The sequence below is a fragment of the Neophocaena asiaeorientalis genome, unplaced genomic scaffold (genome assembly GCF_003031525.2).
Source record: "Neophocaena asiaeorientalis asiaeorientalis breed wild unplaced genomic scaffold, Neophocaena_asiaeorientalis_V1.1 scaffold114, whole genome shotgun sequence".
In the NCBI taxonomy this organism is placed as follows: Eukaryota; Metazoa; Chordata; class Mammalia; order Artiodactyla; family Phocoenidae; genus Neophocaena; species Neophocaena asiaeorientalis.
Window position 1 is genome coordinate 6,510,068 of NW_020173116.1, and position 24,109 is coordinate 6,534,176.

The window sequence follows — 24,109 nt, forward strand, 5'->3', positions numbered from 1 at the left end:
GGACTTCGTGTCATCTCTTTGGGATTCTCAGAGTTCTGTTTTGCTTATTTCAGGCCTTGGCTGTGTTCCAAGAAATGGCTGATGCCAGATAAACAAGGTGGTGGTGCATCTCCCCGGGGATCCAGTCTTGGGATGAAGTCTACTGAATAACCACGGGGCTCAGCATCACACCACTTTTTCTTCTTTAATTTATAAACACTTGTAATTGTTTCAGTGTTCTCTTGTGCAATCTTTAAAATATAATGATTCTGTCATTGTCCAGCTGGATTATATCTCCAAACAGCAAACAGCAGCTCCCTGTCTGACATGAAAGGAACAGTCGACGTGTGTTTGCTGATAACCTTATCATCATGCTGGGTCAGAGGTATCTTCTAAGACTTTATCTTGCTCCAATTTTGTCCACGTATTTCTTTATGCTGCTTCGGCCAGTTCTGCTCTCCCGTGTGGCATTCGGGGATACACTGAGGAGGAGCGGAGCAGCCGGGGGATGGAGATGAGAAGGCGCCCACGGAGGGGCCCTAATGGAGGGGGGCCTAAAGTCCTGCAGTGGAGACTGATTCTGAGGACCCAGTGAGCCCAGGGGTGGCGTCTTTCAGTGTCGGACGGCACAGCCCCAGGCCATCCAGGCACAGGTAACACTCAAGGCCCAAGGGATACTGTAGAAGGTCGCTGTGAAGAATTTGGCTGTGCATGGCCAAGGGGGGCAGCGGGGGCTGCAGCTCTACGGGGCTGCGGGCGGCCCGCAGTGGGGACCACGCAGCCTGTGCTGCCCCGGGCCTGCCTCTGCAGATGCTGACGCTTTGGAGTCTGATTTGCTGAGAATCTGACTTGCCTCCAGGGTCCAAGGCTGCACCCTGAAGAGCCCCAGGCAGGCAGCTCCCAGGCAGGTAGAATGTGTCAGCGTCGGGGACGGGGAGAGGAGAAGGGGAGAGAGTTGGGACCCTTCACTGGAATCACATCCAGGAAGAAGGAAGAGGAGAGTCAAGTATTTACTGAGCGCCTACCATGCGCTAGGCTTTAAGAGAGAAGGAAACTGAGACTCCCAGGGGTAAGGCCCAAGGTCACAGCGTCCTGACCTTGAGATTCCACCCCTTCCGAGACGAGGTGCCCCCGCACCACTCAGAATGCCCTCTCCATGACACGGTCCGGCATGAATCAGAAATGGAATCCAGGGTTCTCTTTCCCACTCCTCACTCAGCCGATTGTAGGAAATTCAATCTGGGTTTGCTTGGGTGTGGAGAAAAGAGGCCATGTGCAAGTTCAGTTAAATATCAACAGCCTGAAAATTTGGTTGACCCCATCAATCCTTTTTTTAAAAAAAAAAAAATTTATTTATTTATTTATTTTTGGCTGTGTTAGGTCTTCATTGCTGCCCACGGTTTCCTCTAGTTGTGGTGAGCAGGGGCTACTCTTCGTTGGCATGTGCGGGGTTCTCATTGCGCGGCTTCTCTTGTTGCGGAGCACGGGATCTAGGCGCCCGGGCTTCAGTAGTTGTGGTGCACGGGCTCAGTAGTTGTGGCACACAGGCTTAGTTGCTCGCGGCATGTAAGGATCTTCCCAAACCAGGGCTCGAACCCGTGTCCCCAACGGTGTGCGGGGTTCTCATTGCGCGGCTTCTCTTGTTGTGGAGCACGGGATCTAGGCGCCCGGGCTTCAGTAGTTGTGGTGCACGGGCTCAGTAGTTGTGGCACACAGGCTTAGTTGCTCGCGGCATGTAAGGATCTTCCCAAACCAGGGCTCGAACCCGTGTCCCCTGGATTGGCAGGCAGATTCTTAACCACTGCACCACTAGGGAAGTCCAGACCCCATCAATCCTTAAAGGAAAAAGGTGGGAAGCAAAGGAAGCAGCGGAACTGAGTCACGTGACTCCTCCGAGCCGGCAGAGTCTGTTCTCCGCGTTCCCACCAGACAGGTGAAGGGTTTTCAACACGTCCAAACCAAGCCGGTGGATTCTCTGCTTACACGCGGAGGTTAGAAGCCACAACGCAGACCAGACCAAGTGTAAGGTACACGGCTGCACCAGGAACATGCGCTGCCCCCGCCAGCTCCCGTTCCAGCCCCTCCCTGACTCACTAAGGAGGTTTGGGATCACTGAGCCACATTTCGCCGCACTTCCCTCAGCTCCACAACAGAGGGAAAGGGCCGGGAATCACCTCAGAGGGTCTGGGAGGAAAAGAAGGGTCTGGACCTGCCAGCCAACCTCCATCCTGCTCGCCTCTGCCTTTTAATTGGGGTATTTGCATTTAAAGTGCTTAATATGGTTAGGTTTACACCTGCCACTGTTTGAACAATCTCTTTATTCTCCCATATTTCCTCTTTTTCTGCCTTCTTTTGGATAAACAGTACCGTTATAATTCCATTCTAACTCTTTGGTGGGCTACCTGGCTACAAGTTTTGGTTTTATTATTTTAGTAGAAGCTTTAGGATTTATAGTATACATCTGCAACTTATCACAGTCTACTTCCAGGTAGGTCATCCTGCAGCACTTCGTTTACAGTACAAGAACCTTGCAATAGCACACTTCTTTTTCTCCTCTTCTGGCCTTGCTGTTCTTACTATCATACATTTTTACTTTTACATAAGTTATACACCTCACACTATGTTGTTATGATTTTTGTTTTAAGAGATTTAAATACTAAAAAAAATTTATATATTGACACATTTAGTTACTATTGATATTTTTGGCGCTTTTCATTCCTTTGTGCAAACCCATACTTCTATCCAATATTATTTTCCTTCTGCATGAAGAATTTCCTTTAATAGTTCTTAGAGTAAAAGCCTGTTGGTGATAAGTCCCCTCAACTTTTGCAGGTCTGAAAATGTCTTTATTATGCCTTCTTTTTTTTGGAAACGTAATTTTGCTGAGTATAGAGCTTTAGATTCTTTTTCTTTTTAGTACTTTAAAAATGTTGCTCCAACGTTTTCTTGCTTGCATTTTTTCCAATGAGAAATCTGTCCTCCTTACCTTTGGTCTTTTATACATAACATTTCTTTTTTTCTCATTTGTGAGTCTTCAGGTATTCCGGACTGGCTGGTGGGAAAATGTACTATTCCCAGCCCCGTGTGAGCACCGGATACTGTTCCCTCTAATTTTTTTTTTTTTTAATAAATTTTATTTATTTATTTTTGGCTGCATTGGGTCTTCGTTGCTGTGTGGGCTTTCTCTAGTTGCAGCGAGCAGGGGGCTACTCTTCCTTGCAGTGTGCAGGCTTCTCACTGCTGTGGCTTCTCTTGTGGAGCACGGGCTCTGGAGCACCCAGGCTTCAGTAGATGTGGCTCGTGGGCTCAGTAGTTTCGGTGCGCAGTAGTTGTGGCGCACAGGCTTAGTTGCTCCGCGGCATGTGGGATCTTCTCGGACCAGGGCTTGAACCCATGTCCCCTGCATTGGCAGGTGGATTCTTAACCACTGTGCCACCAGGGAAGTCCCTGTTCTCTCTAATCCTTTTGGGTGATTCTTTCCGCAGCCTCGAGTGGTTTCCTCACACTTATGCAATAGCCAGTGTCAACGGAATGATCGCACGGGACTGGCTGTAGGTCTCTGAGTTCTGTCCGGTTCTTTATCCTGTGAATTCTAGATGTGTGGGTCTCCCTGGACTCTCAGCCCCATGGGCTCTGCCTTGGTTTCCCCTCGTGAGGCGTGGCATGGGAACACCTGCACGGCAGTAAACAGGGGCAACTGTAGGGCTCATCTGGTTGATTTCCTCTCTCTCAGAGATCACTGTCCCTCACTGCCTGACGTCCAGCATCTCGCCAACTGTTTAGTTCATACGTATTGTCCATTTTTTAAGCTGTTTCAGTCGGGAGGGTATATCTGCTTGTCTGTTACTCCAACTTTGTCAGAAACAAAAGTCCACTAATGCTCATTTGACTGAAACCTTGGGGCCTCCCAGTTGCACGCGGTGTACAGTGTGCACCCCTCACATGTCCTGGCCCTCCACATAGAAAGAACCTAGAAACACTTAACAGTGACTCTTAACCAACAGTCATTAAGGCAACGGAGTGACTGCATCAACATGAATTATGAAAGTTCCAACCAGTGTTCCTTTGAGAATCTGATTTTGGAAAAAATTTTCTTGTTTTGCATGAAATCTCATTGATCCCAGGCTTTATGCACAAAACGTGACAGACTTCGCTGAAAAGGTAGAGAGAGTTAGAAAATATTTAAGCTGGGAAACAAAGGAGTTAAAAGACGGAAATATAGTTCAATTCCAAAGTTCACTTCTGTTTGTACTCTGTGTATATATCCACTTCACTGCTAAGGGCTACTTCTGCAACATTCAGGGAAGGCAGTGATTGCCAAGGCTCTTGCAGAAACAGCCAACCTAAGACTTTCTCATGACTTCCTGACACAGAGTGATGATGTTATTCAAATCGACCACCAAGTGCTATGGAAACACTGATTTATGAAGAGAAAGACTCTCAGAATCCAAAAGTTTCCGTGGAACAGATTAAGAGCAGCAATGCTGGGATCGTGAACTCTCGCCTGGTCCAAACGCTGGAGGCTGCTGTTCAATGAGTCTTCCCCTCAGATCCAAGACGAGGCAGCAGCCAGCAAGAACTGATCATTTTCTATTAGTGTCTGTGCTTAGGAGATAGTTAAAGGCCTTTATCTCTTTCCCACTTCCAGATACATAATCTTAAATCCTAAAGGGCCAAATTAGTAGCGTTCCGGTGAAAACGGAATTATCAGATTTGGGTCTTAGCAGAAGCCACCCCACAGACTGAGCTAGAAAATACTTTCCCCTGAAAGCCCAGCTTCTTTTTATCACTGTGGACACACTCTGCTGAGGTGCAGCTCTCAACTCTATATAGCAAGGTCCTTTTTTGATCTGTGAGTCCAGGCTGCGTTGTGAAAATTACAGGCTATGACCCACTAGCAGGTCATGAAATCAGCTTAATGCATCATGACTAGCTTTTCTTAAAATGACATAAATTTAAAAGAAAATACTAGAGCACTAGATCACAATAGTGAGATGAGTACTGTTTCATAAAATTTATCTTTTCAATTTTGTGTATATGTGTTTGTAAATATGGGGTGGTACTGAAAGTGTACCCTTTTCTATAGGTCACGGTCAAAAGAATTTGAAAGCCAGTAGTCCTGCTACTATTAAGATTCTGTGTTCAACTCCTGGCAGAAGTGGGAACTAGTATAACCTTTGGTGACAATACAAATATCATTTAAATAATTGATCTCAAGGAAATAATCACAGGTATGTGGGAAAAAAGTTTGCTACTAAAATGTTGTCTATAGTGTCATTTGTAATAAAGAAAAATTTGACATACACTAAAGAATTAGTTGAATAAAGTATGGTGCATCTACATGATAAATGGTACCAGCCGTCAAAACTTCACTGCAAAGAACTGATCGGAAGGGGTATCCATATCAGCTCATAGATGAAAAGGAGAGGTTATAAACTTTTAAACACATACGTACACAATGCATAGAACGCATATAGTGCAAATGATAGCAGTCATCCTGGGGAAAGTATAATTGTGGGATTTATTTATTTCTCCTTTGTGTCTTTGTAGTTTCAAGAATTTCTGCGATGGATATCACCACTTCTGTAATTGGTGAAAATAATACAAGAATGTGATTTCAAATATGCTTTCCTCGGCAGAGAAGCTGCCTTCCACAGACATTGCTCACTTCAGGCAATAGTAACAAACATGAAAGTTAGCAGTCCAGAGAAACGGGATTTAAACAGGGTGTGTGTTTAAAGTAGAGGCAAAACTTAGGTGCCAGATTAGTCACATCTTGATAAATTGTACAATGATTTTCCATCCCAGCCCTCTTCTCAAGTCCCTGTTTCCTAAACTACTCTACAAATGAGCCATCAGGATGGGTCTGTACAGGCTTTAGAGCCGGCTTCTGCACCTGAGTAGCCTCAAGGCAATGCCCGTGTTCTTTGTCTCCAAATACTTAACAATAGAGTCAGATGTTTAAATAAAATATTCAAGGTAAGAAGTAGTAATGAAGCAAGGCAAGACCAAAGGGGCCAAGTTTTGTGGATTAATCTTAACTTCTAAGGGTAAGAAAGAAAAACGGAGGCACAGGGCAGTCGTTTATTTAGTCAGTCCATCTGTCCATCAGTCCATCTGTCTGATGGACATCAGTCTGTCTATCAGTCTATCATTCAGTCTGTTTAGTCAGTCAACAGCTGCTTACTGATACTCCCCACTATAGTCAGAAGTAGGGCTGTGGTGATCAAAGACTTGGTCCCTGCCCTTTTGCAATAGGGAAGAACAAATCTGACTCCATATTGGATCTGTTCTTTCAATTTAACCTTTGTATTCTATTGCTTTTGCTACAAGTTAAGAACGTTGCTTACAGCCTGAAAATATACAGGAGAGCCCATTCGCAAGGCTCTGACCTTTAAAGGTATAACACTTTCCCACTCAAATAAGAGATAAGAAGTTGCAGAACAGAGAATAACATTTGTCTTGTGGAAGGTTTACAGGAACTTCGTGACCTGACCTACAAGGACAGCTGCAAGAACAAAGGATTCTGACACCAAGAAGTTTGCAACAACTACCCACACCCCCTCCCATTTTAGTATAAAAGAAGCCTGAATTCTAACTCAGGTAAGATGGTTCTATGGGACATAAGTCCACCATCTTCTTGGTCTGCTGGCTTTCTGAATAAAGTTGCCATTCCTCCCTTGCACCTTCACCTGAACCCAGCCCATGCCTGTCCCAGTGTCCCTAGATGCGCCACACACCCCCACACCTTCACCTGTGTGCAGGTATCCCTTTATCCAGCAGGTCCTCAGACCCCCATCTCGAAGCCTCTCGTTCATCCTCTAAATTGCTAAAATGACACTGCTCAAGGACTGCCCCCCGCCCCCCTCCAGATGTCACTGAGCCCTCCCAGCCCCAGCTGCTGCATAGGACCTGCCATACCAGTCTGGGTTCTGTATCCATCTTTACGATGGCAAGCAAAACAGACCATGTGGTATTTTTTTTTTCTCCAAATCCCCAGGGTAAGCACACCATAAAGATGTCAGCTGCTGCTTCCTGGGTTCATCTATGAAGCATTTTACGATCATCATTTTGCATAACTTAACCCTCACAACCACTACAACGGAGAGTTTATCCTCATTTTATATATGGGGAAAATGAGGCATAGTGAAGGGAAAAACTTTCCTGTGGTCATACCCAGGGTTGCTGGCTTCAAACTCAGTAAATGTGTGTTGAAATACATTTTTTTGAAGCAAGACCTATTTAGACCTACGGGCCATGAAAGAGGTGGTTTTCAGTACCATCTCGGGAGCTCCCAGACATTCACACTTCACTCCTGGAGACCTCCTGCCTGCACAAGATGTGGTGTTTGTAAATATAACTTAGAACAATTAGAAGAGGCTCATGCTTTTCTTTCAACAAATATTTATGTCTCTACAAATAGCCTTGGGCTAGGTGTTGGGTGGATATGGGGGTGGAGAGGAGAAGGGAAGGAACAGAAATGGAAATCAGGGCCCTCTGCATCCATTGCTGAGGAGCTCCTGGGAAGCAAAGCCTCATGAGGCAGCAGTGCCCGGTGGGATTACAGGCCTGGCATCCAGCCTGGAAGAGCAGCCCTCCACGGTCAGGTTCTTTTCCATAATATGGTGGGTGAAGGGGTCATTTCTGCACTGCCGGTCGGTGCTTGGCAACGAAGGAGGGCAAGAGCGGGCAGGGCCACTGGATGGATGGAAACCAGCCCCTTCACAGGGGCCTCACACGTGTCAGGTCACTTAAGGTCATTATAAGCCATCGCCCCAGCTGCCTCAGAGGACCGATACTCCCGGTCCAGCTGCGCCCCAGCGCCAGCTGTCACTTCATTCCCTATTCTCCTTCTTTTCCAGGCGGACCCGACATCATTCCCACTGGAAAAGCAAACATGTCCCCCACCATCACAGACACGGTACGCACGTCTGACCAACCAAGGTCCCCTTCGCCACGTGCACATCCTTACTCAGCCACCGTGAGAGAAGCGAGCACGGTGACTCTCAGATGAAAGGACTCAGGAGGCTCCCAGTCCCATCCTCACCGTTCATGTGGGAGAAACCTTGGGCTCTGCCGGTGGTGAAGGCCCAGCACCTCCTCGCCCCTCCATGGACCCCGACTCTGCTGCTCTGAGGCCGGGCTCTCCAGAAACGCATCCTCCCCTTTTATTCTCTACAACCACCCTGGACTTGCCCTTGACCCCTTCTCACTGAGGCTAAAATTCTTCAGCCTCCCCTTCAGGTTCAGAGCTCCTGTTGTTAGGCAAATACTCAGTCAAGTTCAAGATGGAATTCAGGCCCAAGGTCCAAGAGGGGCTCCCTCCTCCCTGCTCTTCCTGCAGGGCCTGCTTCTGGCCCACAGGACGATGAGGCAGTGTGGTCCCTGGGGGTCACCCACACAGCACTGTCATCTGGGGCTGAACCTCAGATGCCATCAGAGCTGATGTCTGCAGCCGTGCAATGCCACCGAGTCACAGGTCCACAACCACACATCCCCCACATCCTGTCCTCAGAGACCCCACTTGGGTCCCCTTTCTGACCAGCGCTGGGCTCCCACAGGGATGCAGAGACTCTGGCATCCTGCATCCCGCAGGCACCTCCACTCTCAGGATTGTAGAGAAATAGAGCACAGATCCCAGCTGTCCTCAGACTGCCCTCGACTCTGCAAAGATTCATACTGGGGTTTCTCATACCTCACACCCCTCACTGCTCAATATGGTCTGAGGCTTGGGCCGGGGACACTCTATACACTCTCTAAATGGTTGGCATATCCCCATTTGCCTCCTTCCCAGGGTAGAAACCCCTGGGGTCACTCCTGCCTTCTCCCCAAGGGATTTAAACACTGGAGCAGAGCTTTGATCATCTGACCCCCACTGGCCCTTTCCTATACTCTCAACAACCACCACCACCAAGTTTCATGACATTTACCGCGGGCCTCCACGGGCCAAGCATTTTACAAGCATGGTCTGCATCAGTCCTCGCAGCATCCAAGAAGGTGGACATGCACAGGTGACAAAATTAAGTAATGCATCCAGGGTCACAAGGGCAGGGGGGAATTCCACCTGGTTCCAAATCCCACTGGCCACACGGTCAGCCCCCACACGTGTAACTACGCAGACCCTGCAGGACTGGGGGCCTGCGGGGGCTCACCAGGCCTCCAGTGCACTCTCGGCAGTCCTGCAGGCAGCCAATGTTCTCCCAGGTACTGTAGGCCTTCAGCCCCGCCACCAGCACCTGCAGCGGTCGACTGCTGACAAGCTCCTAACCTCGGAAAATGTCCTCGTCCAGAAGGATGCCGGCATACCTGCGAGACAATCAGAGACCTGTGATGGATGCAGTAGTGCCCCCAGCACATGCGCTCATAAGGGATATTGCTCTTATAATGTCTTTGTCTGGGTTTTGGTTTCGGGGTGCTCCTAAAATTCATTTTTCCTTTTCTTTTCTGAAAGAGTTTGTGTAAAACCAGTATGTTTTCTTTTCTTACATATTTGGTTGATTTAACCAGTAATGCCAGACAAAGCTATTCAGGTTTTCTGTGTCTTTCTGTGCCACTTTTGGTACTATGTATCTTTCAAGAAATTTGTCAATTTCATATGTTGTCAAATATATTGGCATTACATTGACATTACATCAATAACAACAATAACAATGATATTTGATTTTATTTATCCTTTCAGTGTCTGTAGGATCTATAGTGATGCCTTCTCTTTTATTCTAGATACTGATAATTTGTGTCTTTTTCTGGATCATTCTAGCTAAAGATCTTTCAATTTTATTTATTGAAACAAAAAAACAGTTTTGGGCTTAATTATTTTTTTTCCATTCTTTGACCATTTCTTATTTCATTGATTTCTGCTCTCATTTTTATTGTTCACTCTACTTTCTTTGTGCTTAACTTGTTCCTCTTTTTCTAGCTTCTTAAACTAGAAATTTACACCACTGGCTTTAGCCTTTTCTTCTTTTCTAATGTAAGCATTTAAAGGTATACGCTCTTCTCTGAGCACTGCATTAGTTGCTTACCACAAACTTTGATATGTTGTGCTTCATTTTATTCTAAATATTTTCTAATTTCCCTGTGATTTCTTCTTTGACCTATGAATTATGTGTGTTCTTTAGTTTCCTAATATGTAAAGATTATTCCAGATATTTTTCTGTTATTTATTCTTAATTTAATTTCATTCTAATCAGAGAACATATTTTGTATGATTTCAATCATTATAAATCCACACGGTCTGTCTTGATAAATGTTCTATGTGCACTTCAAAAGAATGTGTATTCTGGGGAGCTTCAAGATGGCAGAGGAGTAAGACGCGGAGATCACCTTCCTCCTCTCAAATACATCAGAAATACATCTACAAGTGGAACAACGCGTACAGAACACCTACAGAACACTGGCAGAAGACCTCAGACCTCCCAAAAGGCAAGAAACTCCCCACGTACCTGGGTAGGGCAAAAGAAAAAAGAAAAAACAGAGACAAAGAATAGGGATGGGACCTGCACCAGTGGGAGGGAGCTGTGAAGGAGGAGAGGTTTCCACACACTACTCTCTCTTTCTCTCTCATTCTTTCTTTCTTTATTTCTGCCTTTTATTCTGAGCCATGTGGATGACAGGCTCTTGGTGCTTCAGCCAGGCATCAGGGCTGTGCCTCTGAGGTGGGAGAGCCAAGTTCAGAACATTGATCCACAACAGACCTCCCAGCTCCACGTAATATCAAACGGCGAAAATCTCCCAGAGATCTCCATCTCAATGCCAAGCCCCAGCTCCACTCAACGACCAGAAAGCTACAGTGCTGGACACCCTATGCCAAACAACTAGCAAGACAGGAACACAACCCAACGCATTAGCAGACAGGCTGCGTAAAATCATAATAAGGCCACAGACACCCCAAAACACACCACCAGACGTGCACCTGCCCACCAGAAAGACAGGATCCAGCCTCATCCACCAGAACACAGGCACTAGGCCCCTCCACCAGGAAGCCTACACAACCCACTGAACCAACCTTAGCCACTGGGGGCAGACACCAAAAACAATAGGAACTATGAACATGCAGCCTGCAAAAAGGAGACCCCAAACATAGTAAGCTAAGCAAAATGAGAAGACAGAGAAACACACAGCAGATGAAGGAGCAAGGTAAAAACCCACCAGACCTAACAAATGAAGAAAAAATAGGCAGTCTACCTGAAAAAGAATTCAGAATAATGATAGTAAAGATGATCCAAAATCTTGGAAAAAGAATGGAGAAAATAAAACAAATGTTTAACCAGGACCTAGAAGAACTAAATACCAAACTAACAGTGATGAACAACACAATAAACGAAATTAAACATTCTCTAGAAGGGATTAATAGCAGAATAACTGAGGCAGAAGAACGGATAAGTGACGTGGAACATAAAATAGTGGAAATAACTACTGCAGAGCAGAATAAAGAAAAAAGAATAAAAAGAACTGAGGACAGTCTCAGAGACCTCTGGGACAACATTAAACGCACCAACATTCGAATTATAAGGGTCCCAGAAGAAGAAGAGAAAAAGAAAGGGACTGAGAAAACATTTGAAGAGATTATAGTTGAAAACCTCCCTAATCTGGGAAAGGATATAGTTAATCAAGACCAGGAAGCACAGAAAGTCCCATACAGGATAAATCCAAGGAGAAACACGCCAAGACACATATTAATCAAACTATCAAAAATTAAATACAAAGAAAAAACATTAAAAGCTGCAAGGGAAAAACAACAAATAACACACAAGGGAATCCCCATAAGGTTAACAGCTGATCTTTCAGCAGAAGCTCTGCAAGCCAGGACAGAGTGGCAGGACATATTTAAAGAGATGAAGGGGCAAAACCTACAACCAAGATTACTCTACCCAAAAAGGATCTCATTCAGATTAGATGGAGAAATTAAAACCTTACAGACAAGCAAAAGCCAAGAGAATTCAGCACCACCAAACCAGCTTTACAACAAATGCTAAAGGAATTTCTCTAGGCAGGAAACACAAGAGAAGGAAAAGACCTGCAATAACAAATCCAAAACAATTAAGAAAATGGTAATAGGAACATACATATCAATAACTACCTTAAGTGTAATTGGATTAAATGCTCCAACCAAAAGACATAGACTGGCTGAATGGATACAATAACAAGACCCATATATATGCTGTCTACAAGAGACCCACTTCAGACCTAGGGACACATACAGACTGAAAGTAAGGGGATGGAAAAAGATATTCCAAGCAAATGGAAATCAAAAGAAAGCTGGAGTAGCAATTCTTATATCAGACAAAATAGATTTTAAAATAAAGACTATTACAAGAGACAAAGAAGGACACTACATAATGAACAAGGGGTCAATCCAAGAAGAAGATATAACAATTGTAAATATTTATGCATCCAACATAGGAGCAACTCAATATATAAGGCAAATAGTAACAGCCATAAAAAGGGAAATCAACAGTAACACATTCATAGTAGGGGACTTTAACAACCCACTTTCACCAATGGACAGAACATCCAAAGTGAAAATAAATAAGGAAACACAAGCTTTAAATGATACATTAAAAAATATGGACTTAGTTGATATTTAAAGGATATTCCATCAAAAAACAACAGAATACACTTCCTTCTCAAGGGCTCATGGAACATTCTCCAGGATAGCTCATATCTTGGGTCACAAATCAAGCCTTGGTAAATTTAAGAAAATTGAAATCTTATCAAGTACCCTTTCTGACCACAATGCTATGAGACTAGATATCAATTACAAGAAAAACTCTGTAAAAAATACAAACACATGGAGGCTAAACAATACACTACTTAATAACGAAGAGATCACTGAAGAAATCAAAGAGGAAATCAAAACATACCTAGAAACAAATGACAATGAAAACACGACGCCCCAACACCTATGGAATGCAGCAAAAGCAGTTCTAAGAGGGAAGTTTATAGCAAACCATAATTCAAAAAGAGTCATGTACCACAATGTTCATTGCAGCTCTAGTTACAATAGCCAGGACATGGAAGCAACCTAAGTGTCCATCATTGGATGAATGGATAAAGAAGATGTGGCGCATATATGCAATGGAATATTACTCAGCCATAAAAAGAAACGAAATTGAGCTATTTGTAGTGAGGTGGATGGACCTAGAGTCTGTCATACAGAGTGAAGTAAGTCAGAAAGAGAAAAAACAAATACCACATGCTAACACATATATATGGAATCTAAAAAAAAAAGTTTCTGAAGTACCTAGGGGCAGGACAAGAATAAAGACGCAGACGTAGAAAATGGATTTGAGGACACGGGGAGGGGGAAGGGTAAGCTGAGACAGAGTGAGAGAGTGGCATTGACATATGTACACTACCAAATGGAACATAGATAGCTAGTGGGAAGCAGCCGCATAGCACAGGGAGATCAGCTCGGTGCTTTGTGACCTCCTAGAGAGGTAGGATAGGGAGGGAGGGAGGGAGACACAAGAGGGAAGGGATATGGGGGTATATGTATACATATAGCTGATTCACTTTGTTAAACAGCAGAAACTAACATGACATTGTAAAGCAATTACACTCCAATAAAGATGTTAAAAAAAAAGCATGTGTATTCTGCTCTTGCTGGGTAGAGTTTTCAATAAACGTCATTACGTCAAGTTTGTTAGTAATGTTGTTCGTATGATTTATGTCATTACTGGTCTTCTGTCTGTTTATTATATCAATTTCTCAGAGAAAAGGACTGATGTCTGTAACTATAATTTAGGATTTGTTAATTTTTCCTTTCAGTACTTTCCATTTTTGCTTCATGTATTTTGATGCTATTTCGTGGAATCCATACACATTTAGATTGTTATGTCTTCTTGATGAGTAGACTGCTTTATCATTATGAAGTGATCCTCTATATCTCTGGTAATATTCCTTCTTCTGAAGTCTATCTAATATTAGTATAGCCACTCCAACTCTTTTATGGTTAATGTTTGCAGGTATAAATTTTTTATTCTCATACTTTTAACCTCTTTGTCTTTAATTTTAAGTGGGTTCCTTGTAGACAGCATCTAGTTCAGTCTTAATTTATCATATCTAACAATTTGAAAATAGGAGTGTTTAAATCATTTACACTCAGTGTAATTATTAATGCGATTGAGTTTTAAACTATTATCTTGCAATTTTTCCCCTATTTATCCCATATGTTCTTTTCCCTATGCTCCTGTCTTCTCTTGATTAATTGAATAATCTTTAGTATTGCATTGCTGGATTTTAAACTGTGTTACTAATTTTTTTCCAGCAATTTTTCTGTGGCCTAAAACATGCATCTTTAACTGACCACAGTTTCCCCTCAAATACTGTTATACCACGTCAAGGATAATATAAGAACCTTACAACAATATATAATTCCTTTCCATTCTGCCATCCATGATGTCACTGTTGAGACAAAAATATATTCTACATGTTATAAATTTTATTGCTATTTTTGCTTTAAACTAACAATTTATCTTTTTTTCCTTATCAACATTACTGAGGATTGATTTATCCCCAACAGACTTCATTATTCAAAGTGCACCATGTAGAGAGTTTTGACAACTCTATGCACCCATGAGAACACCACCACAATCAAGCTACAGAATATTTCTAACGATTTTCAGAAAATTCTCATCCCTTTTTGCAAACCATCCCTTCCTCCACCCCCATCTTCAGACAACCACTGATCAATCTTTGTCAGTATGGATTAGTTTGCATTTTATGCAAATGCGATTATACAGTGTATGTTATGTCTTGCTTCTTTCAATGAGCATATTGTCTTGAGATTCATCCATCCATACTGAGCAATGTATTGGTAGCTGTTTCTTTTTACTGCTGACTAGAATTCCATTCTATGCAATGCATAGATTACATTTCATTTGTGCATTCACTTGTTGTTGAACATTTTTGTTGTTTCCAGTTTGGAGCTATTACAAATAAAGCTGCTATGAAAATTCATGTAAAAATCTTAGAGGAGACATATGTCTTCATTCCTCTTGAGTAAATATGTAGGAGTGAAGTGACTGGATCATATGGAAGAGGTATTTTTAACTTTTTAAGAAACTGGCAAACAATTTTCCAAAGTGGTTGTACAATTTTACACTCCCACCAGCAGTGTATGGGAGTCCTAGTTGTTCCACGTGCCCGCCAACAAGCCATCTTTGCAGTCCTTTTAATTTTAGTCATTCTAGTGGATATGTCATGGTAATCCTCATGGTTTGAATTTGCATTTCCTGGATAACTAATGATCAAAGAACATCTTTTCATGTGTCTACTGTCTGACCGTACAATCTTCTTTTGTTAAGTACCTATTCAAATCTTTTGCCCATGTTCTAGTGGCTTACCCATCTTATTTTTAGTTGAATTTTATTTTTAGTGTTCTTTACATATTCTGGATAATACCCCATTGTCAGATATACATATTACAAATATTTCCTCCCGTTCTGTGGCTTGTCTTTCCTTTTCTGAATGGCAAAGATCAATTTTGGCTCAAGGTATTTACCATCTTCCATCTACAGAATAATCTTATAATGTCTAAACATCCTTGTTTCCTCAATAAATCCTGCACATGCAAAAGATGTTGCATTGGGCCTCATGTTACAGCAAACAGGAAAGACCATGCAACCTCAGAACTGAAGCCGTTGAGCTGGGCAAATTGACAAAACGTGGAAACCACCATGTGTTTAATCGCACTTGGCTGAAAAGAAACCTAATCGTATGAAGCAACTACTATAAGCAAAGAGCTTCTGCATTTATCATCTGACTTGATCCTCACAACGACTGTATGAAATAGGAAATCATATCCCCACTTTGCAGATGGGGAAACTGAGGCTCAACTGAGGTTGCATACCTAAGTCAAGGTCTCACTTATGTTAGGACAGAGCTAGGATTCAAACCTAGGGTTCTCCAGCCCTAAATACCACTCTCTTTTCATTATAAGTAATGTGCCTATCAGTGCCCTGAGGAAGTTAATAACATTCTAAATCGATGCTAGAATATAGTCACCCATGCCCTGGGCTGTGGCTGCAATGCGAGGATGCTCAGAGAATCCCAGGCCTGGTCATTTAAAAAAATGTATATGTGATTCCCCTCCGACCTCCCTAACCATAGACACACACACACACACACACACACACACACACTCCCCTAGATGTTCCTCAGGGTAAAAATGGGTGGTAAAGAAGAAATAAGTCAGCTAAGAAAAAAAAGGATCATGAGACTCTCTTAGCAGAGATCTGGTAAGATTTCTTTGCAATGCTGGCCTGTGATTTTACTTAACACTGACAGGACATGGGCCCTGCTGAGGAAGAGCCGCCGTCTGCCAGACAGAGCGGTTCCCCTAGTGGCGTTTATCCACTATCACGCTCTCACGTCTGCTTGCCAAGGAGCTCCGAGAAACCCTTCTGTGTTCAGGGTGTGTAAGAGTCCAAGAGGCACATGTCTTAAGAAAGTCTGATACAAGAAACTCAGAGGGGCCCAGAGATAAATTGGAAAATAGGGATACTATGGCAAAAACATTCTTCATTTCCAAACCTGTTTACTTAAGTGAATGCTTCTAGAAACGTGAAATATTTCCTTATAGGTTATGTCCATTTGAAGAATCAGAACCCACCATCGAGGCAAGACTCATTAGAAATGCAGATGGAGTATCTCTAAAACAGTTAAGTCAGCAACAGGGCAGAATTCAATTTACAAAAATCTGTATTACATAAAAAGAGCAAACAAGACATTTTGGCAATAAGAGTTCAGGACTGTATTAAAATCACAGTTTGGTAGTATCATAAACAGTACTATAAATCCTATCAAATACTATAGGTAGTATTTGATATATAGTTATAGACAGTCTTCATTTGGTGAAGGAACTCTAAGGGGCTTAACTATCCTGAACCCCATTTTTTGATAAGGACAGGACTTTGGTGAATTTCTGAAACTATGAAGTATCATTCCACCCACTCATTTATTCAACAAATATCAGTGAGATCTTACTTTGTGACAGGCACCGCTTTACGTAGGTGCTATGGAGACATCACAGCATTGTACAGCAATTATACTCCAATGAAGATGTTATTAAAAAAAAAAAGAGAGAAATTTGTTGAGTTGTCATGAGGAATTAAATGAGTTACTCCATGTAAAAACCTTAGGACAGTGCCTGGTATGTGGTATGCAATTGAATATGTATTAGCTATTGTCTTAATTTTATCCTTGCAGGTGTTGGGCAGAAACAGTAGGACTGGATCCAATATAAAGACAGCAGCATGGCGGTGCTGTGGCCCCTCCTGGCCTGGAACCCAGCTTGGACTACTGAACTGCCCATTTGGGCTGGAATAAATAACAGGAGAGGCAAACCCCAAATACTCCTTTTGGCTGGCACACCACAGATATTGATTTATTTTTAAGTTGTTGGTCACTTTCTAAGCTAGGAAGTTCATTTTGGTAGCAAATCCCACTAGATGATTCCAAGCGGAGATTTCAGTGACCAACCGCCCTGGCCAGCCAGCCCTGGGCTCCACCAAGAGGGATGTAATCACACAAGGTGATTTCATTCAGTTGAGTTGAAGTATCTCATGCAGAGAGCCAGCACTCTTAGGACGTGGAGATGCCAAATTAAAAATCCACGATTTCTATGCTGGAAGAATTCATAACCACAAACCAAGAGTAATGGTGAAATGAAAAAAGGAGCCCGGGGGCTTCCCTGGTGGCGCAGTGCTTGAGAGTCCGCCTGCCGATGCAGGGGACACGGATTTGTGCCCCGGTCCGGGAAGACCCCACGTGCCGCGGAGCGGCTGGGCCCGTGAGCCATGGCCGCTGAGCCTGCGCGTCCGGAGCCTGTGCTCCGCAACGGGAGGGGCCACAACAGTGAGAGGCCCGCGTACCGCAAAAAAAAAAAAAAAAGGAGCCCGGGATGCTGCTCCAAGAAGCTTACAGAGGGCTCCTGATGCCAGGAGGAGCTCAGGGAAGAAGGTGACTTGGAGGAGATGACAAGCTGAACTGTGTCTCAAAGGATGACAGTGAGCTACCAGGTGACGGGAGGCAAGGATGTGAGGCGTGAGTGACAGGGCGCGGTGCGGAGGCTGCCTATAAGAAAGGCCGAAGCAGGGGTGAGGCTGAGCACAGGGTGGAGGACAGAAGACACTACGAGTGGCTGGGGGCAGCAGGGGCCAGGCAGGGGAAGGTGCCCCAAGGCCACATGAGGGAGTGAGTTTCATCCAATATAGAAGCCGCAGGAGGGTCCCAGCAGGCAGGTGAGAATTCAGATCTCATCTCGGGCCTCGTGCTTGCAGAGAACAGATTTGACGAGGGCCAGGCTGGACGTGCGGGCCAGGGAGGCAAGAGAGGAGCTGGGTAGGGTCCAGGCGAGATGCCAGGAAAGGTGAGCTTTGAGTGCTTTTAGTGTAGGGAGGAAAAATCACCAGAATGCGGTAACTGACAGGATGGGGGTGGGAAGTCTGAGGCATCTTGGGGGTGATGGCACGACAGCAGCTAACAGTAATCGAACATGTATTCCCACCACAGTCATTAATTACGGTCACAGTCTGTGAGTGAGAACAGAGGGCATCGGCTTGCAGGTCCAGTAAGACCCAGACGCCACGGGCCACGGGCAAGGCACTGGACCAGGATGCACGCAGGACACTGGGGCCTCAGCGGTGGGAAGCAGCCCCACGGAGGTTAATAAGTGACCCAAGGATGGGCACCCACAGCCAAAGGGAAAACAGGAATCCTCCCTGGCCACGTGGCCACCCAGGCAGGGCTGTGACCTTGCTGTTGGCTGCCAAGTCCTCAGGGCCCAGAGAGGGACCTGACACAGGTGGTGTGATGAGGGGACAAGGGCAAAGCTCTGCAGTTCTGAAGAGAGAGAGAGAGCAGGGGGAGAGCCCTGGCAGGCTCCTCAGGTGGCCGTCCGTCACCTGGCACAGATGCTCCCGCTGAGACAGTCCCCTCCCCACTGAGCTGGCTCTGCCCGGCAGCTCGGCAGGCAGTGGGGAGATAGGTCCCACCTCTTCCAGAGCAAACAGGCACCAAAGGCCAGCTGGTTCTGTCCCCTCCTTGTCAAGGCTAGGAGGACATGAGTGGGGCGGGGTAGGGGGTTGGGTAGGGGGAAGGGGGCTCACTAGGGGCCAAGCAGGTCCTTCCCCCTTCCCCCAGTCTCCAGGCTTGTGGAGGCGATGGGCACGGGAGGGGGTCAGGAACCAGGTCCACTTGCTGACCCACTATTGTCAAACCCTAGACAAGGCAGCACAAGCTCCATGTGGCAGGGACCACGTCCAACTCCAGCAGGAGTGCCAGACTCTACAAACAGAAACAGAGCACGCCCAGTAAAATCTGAATTTCAGATAAACCATGCATAATCTTTAGCTTAAGGGCACACTCCCTGTTGCAGTCATGGGAACATACTTAGACTACAAAGGTGTGCGTTGGCTACCTGAAACTCAGAGTTAGCTGGGAGGCTGTATTTTACCTGGCAGCCCTACTAGCAAGGTGCCGTAAGGTTGCTGAAGACACAAATATATGTGATGTGCCCTGGAAGAAGCTGTCCCATTTCACTTCCGTGACCTGTTTGTTACTGTGACGTGAAGCTCTATCTGTGCTTTTGTCACGTTAGATGGGAAGAGAGACAGGGCCACTGACGTGGCTAGTGGCCTGTTTTTCCCACTCCAGCCACATACACCTGAATGTCCGGATGCTCACGAGTGTTTCTCTGCACTTGAGCGGGACCGAATGCATTGAACAAACATCTAACCCATCAAAACTCAAGTTACCCAGACCCTGAAACTGAAGCCAGTTGATTGGCAGAATTAGGTCCACGGGAATTGAGAGATGGGACCTATAACCAAGGTTTGATAACCTTAGTTTTTTTAAAGTGGGGTGTGTAGGGGGGAGAGGTACTTAGCATTTGTCATGTAACAACCAACTTCATTAAACTATTTCTTCACCAGTTGGAGGAGAGGCAACCGGCATGGTAAATGAGAAATAGGAGAGCTGGATTTTGTCACAGAAACACCGACTTCTCCCGGCACTGTTTCAAAACACAGACAACCTCTCCTCCCCCCATAGCTGAGGCACTTCGTCCTGGGGATTCCTTTAACCAGATTTTCAGTGGGTCAATCCCCTGCTGCCACCGAGGAGGCACAGGGGAAGAAAACAGAGCCACGAGGGGGACACTGAACTCGGCCAGAGACCACAGAAGACCCAGGGGGGTGAAGGTCAAGGAAATCAGGAAGGTCCCGGGGGCAATTAGACTGACAGCTTGGTGAGGGCATCTGTCTGATGTGTCCTGTTCAACACTGTCTCACCCATGCATGGCACATGGTAAGGGCTCTGTGATTTTTTATTTTTTACTAGTCAATTTCCATTTATTACCTCTCCTTTCTCCCTTGAAACCTAAACCTGGAACGGTGATCTCTACTTCTCTACTTCTCTGCCTTTGACGAGTATCTCCCTAAAATCAAGAGAAACTTTAATTTTTATTAACAGTGACAACACAGTTCTTACAAAATCCAGGTATATGACGCTTACATCAGTCTAAAAAATAACAATGGAGCTGAAGGAAAAAAACATGTTGATTCATATAACACTTTTGTTACATACAAATATGGGTGTATATAAGTGTATATATACAAATATGTATTTTATACCTATATAAACTATAAATGAGGAACACATAGTGCCTCTTTGTTATGTGGTCTAGTAACTTCTCGTGTCATGGATTTGTAAATAGTGGATTAAGAAGTGAATGTATAGATAGCCTTGCCTCTTCATGATAGTCACAAGTTCTACAGGGCAAAAGATTCAAAGAAGAATTTTCTTTGCCTTTGGCATCCATGCAAAACATTCTTAGGTTTCACTGTCAGATTATCTTGATCCAGTATACATGTTCATGATAATTTAATACCGCTGCTTCTTAACTGTTAGCAAAATGTATTTCCAGGTCACGCTAGGAAACTCCCTAAAACGTTCCTGTGGTTCTCAGCTCTGGCCGCTCATAAGAACCACCAAAGAGCTTAAGTACACACACTCTGCATTCCTTGGGATGCTCCCTAGACCAGGTGAATTCGAATCATGGCAGTGGGTGCACAGAGTCTGTAGTTTTTAAAAAGCACATCAGAGAACCACTGGAAACCAGCCTCTGTGTCAAGAAATATCTGGCTTAGTTGAAGCAAGGCTGGAAGGGTGAAGGCAAAAGGGGTATAGTGGGGTGAGGGACACTTTGTAGAGAGTTAGTGACAACTTCAGATGGAATTGTTGAGGTTAAAAGAAATGTCACAGGGTTAAGATATAAAAGGACACCAGAGATTTTGTTCCCTTAATAACAGTAAGAAGGAAAGTGGATAAAATAAAAATTGTATTTTCCCAAAGAACAAATGCTGCAGGGAGCCTTGATGAGCTGAATTCCAGGGAGGAACCAGCCCTTTTTAGTAGATTGGACATTGTGTACGAAAGAAACAGAGAACTTGAAGACAGATCCATGGACATTATCCAAATTGAAGCAGAAAGAAAACAAAGAACATAACTTCAGTGACATGTAGGACAGTATGAAGCAGGTTGACATCTGTATAGGAAAGAAAGAAAGAATGGGGCAGAAAAAATATTTAAAGAGATAATGGCCAAAGTATTTCCAAATTTGATGAAAAACTTCAACCCACAGATCCCAGAGGCTCCACAAACTCCAAACAGCACAGACACACGAAACCACAAAACCACACCTAGGCCAACATAATCAAACTCTGAACATCAAAGAAAAAGAGAAAATCTCAAAAGCAGTTAAAGTGGGCATATATGGGGAATATAGGGAAACAGCCAGAAAAATGATGGCTGTTTTCTCATGAGAATCAAGGAATCAAGAAGCCTATAGAGTGAGATCATTAAGAAGCTCAAAGAAAAATAAACTATCAACCCAGAACTCTGTACATATTGGTAATGTCTTTTTTAAAGAAAGGAGAAATAAAGACTTTCTCAAAAAAAAAAAAAAAATTGGGAGAATTCGCTGCTAGCAGACCTATTCTACAAGAAATGTTAGAAGTTCTTCGGGCAGAACAAATATGGTATCAATTAGAAATTTGGATCTATACAAGTAAATTAACAGCGTGAGCAATTGAATAAAGGTAAAATAAAATTCAATTTTACTGATTTTTAATTGCTCTAAAACATAACTATGTAAAAGAAAAACAGTAGCAATATATTGTGTGCTTGCAGCATATTTAAAAGTAAATTATGTGACAACAATAGCAGAAAAAGGGATGGAAGGGAGGAATTTGGAATATACTGTTTTAGGTCCATACACGACAGGGGAAGCAGTATAATAGTTCAACACAGACTCTAATTCAGTAAAGATGTAAACTGTAAACGCTGGGTCAACAAGGAAAATATTTCCAAAAGTAGTATAAATAACGTCAATCAAAGAGATAACATGGAATAATAAACAATACTCATTTAATCTAAGAGCAGGCAGAAAAAAAGGAAAAAGAAACAAAAAAAACAGATGGAAAAAATAAAAATCAGCTATCAATGTGGATTTTAATCCAAACATATCAACAATCACTTTAAATACAATTGGTCTAAACACACCCACTAAAAGTCAGACATTTTCAAGTTGGATAAAAAAATCAAGACCTAACTATCCTCTGTTTTACAAAGAAACCCACTTTAAAAATATAGACAGGTTAAAAATGAACGTATGAAAAAGACGTACCATGAAAACACTAAAGAAAAGGAACCTGGAGTAGCTATATTAATATGACAAAATAGACTTCAGGACAAGGAATATTTTCAGGGATTAAGAGAAAAATTACATAATGATAAAGGGATCATTGTCCAAGAAAATATAATAATCTTTACATGTATATGCATCTAAAGAAGTCAAAATCCTTGAGACAAAAACTAATAAAACTCAAAGAAGAAATGGACAAATTTATAATTATAGTTGCAAATGCCAACCCCTTTCTCTCAGCCATTGATGGAACAAGTAGGCAGAAAATCAGAAAGAATGTATATAGTCTGCAGAGCACAACCAACCAACTTAACCTAATTGGCATTTATAGAACTATCGTCCCAACTATAGCGGAAAATATATTCTTCGCAACGTGGAATGTGTTAGATGTGTGTGTGTGTGTGTGTGTGTGTGTGTGTGTTCTGGGCCTTAAATTTGAAAGAACAGAATCCTTCGTAATATGTTCTTGGACCATGACAGTACTTCCAAATAACCAAAGCAGTCAAAGCAGAAGTCTCAAGGAAAACTGTGAACTATTTTGTACTGAATGAAAATACAACGTATCAAAAGCAGAGGGATGCAGCTAGAGTAATGTTTAGAGAGAAATTTTAGTACTAAATGATTAGGCAAGAAGAAAGGTCTCAAAGCAGTAACCTAACCTCTCACCTTAAGGGAGAGTGAGAAGAAATTAAAGCAAAGCAAGTGGAAGGAAAGAAATAACAAACATTGGAGGAGATATCAAGAAAATTAAAAGCAGAAAAACGGTAGAGAAAATCAATTGTATCAAATCTGTTTTTTGAAAAAGCAATGTAATTGATAAACCTATACAAACTGATGAGGGAGAGAGAGAACAAAATATCAGGAATGAAAGAGACGAAATCACTACTGATTCCACAGACATTAAAAGGATGATAAAGGAATACCACAACCAACACTATTGCCATAAGTTTGACAAATTAGATGAAGTAAATAAAAATCCATTCAAGAAGAAACAGGTAATCTGAAGAATCCTATATGTATTAAAATCTACAAACAAGATTGTAGATCAACATACTAAAGTAAATCCTATTCCCATATACTAGAAATAAACAATTTCACCAAAGAAAAGTAAAATGCTTAGGTATAAATATAACAAAATATGTGCAGAAGCTGTGTGCTGAAAATTACAAAACACTGGAGCTAGAAATCTAAGAAGACCTTTAAAAATGGAAAGATACATGGTGTTCATGAATTGGAAGTCTCAACATTAAGAAGTCAATTCTCCCCAATTTGATCTATAGGTTCAACACAATCCCAAGCAAAATGCCAGCCATCTTTCCTGTAGATATTTACAAGATGATTCTAACACGTTTAAGGACAGGCAAAAAGGAATGAGAAGAGTCAAAACAATTCTGAAAAAGAACTCACATTATCCAATTTCAA

The 24,109-nt window shown here is 43.2% G+C and overlaps 1 protein-coding gene across 1 annotated transcript in view; it reads right to left on the reverse strand.

Annotated features, from left to right (window-relative positions):
• ACOXL (acyl-CoA oxidase like) overlaps positions 1–24,109 on the reverse strand; it is a 307,274-nt gene that overhangs the window by 126,526 nt on the left and 156,639 nt on the right. The window contains 1 exon segment of the mRNA XM_024743961.1: positions 9,132–9,285. Within this exon segment, the coding sequence (XP_024599729.1) occupies positions 9,132–9,285 (154 nt within the window).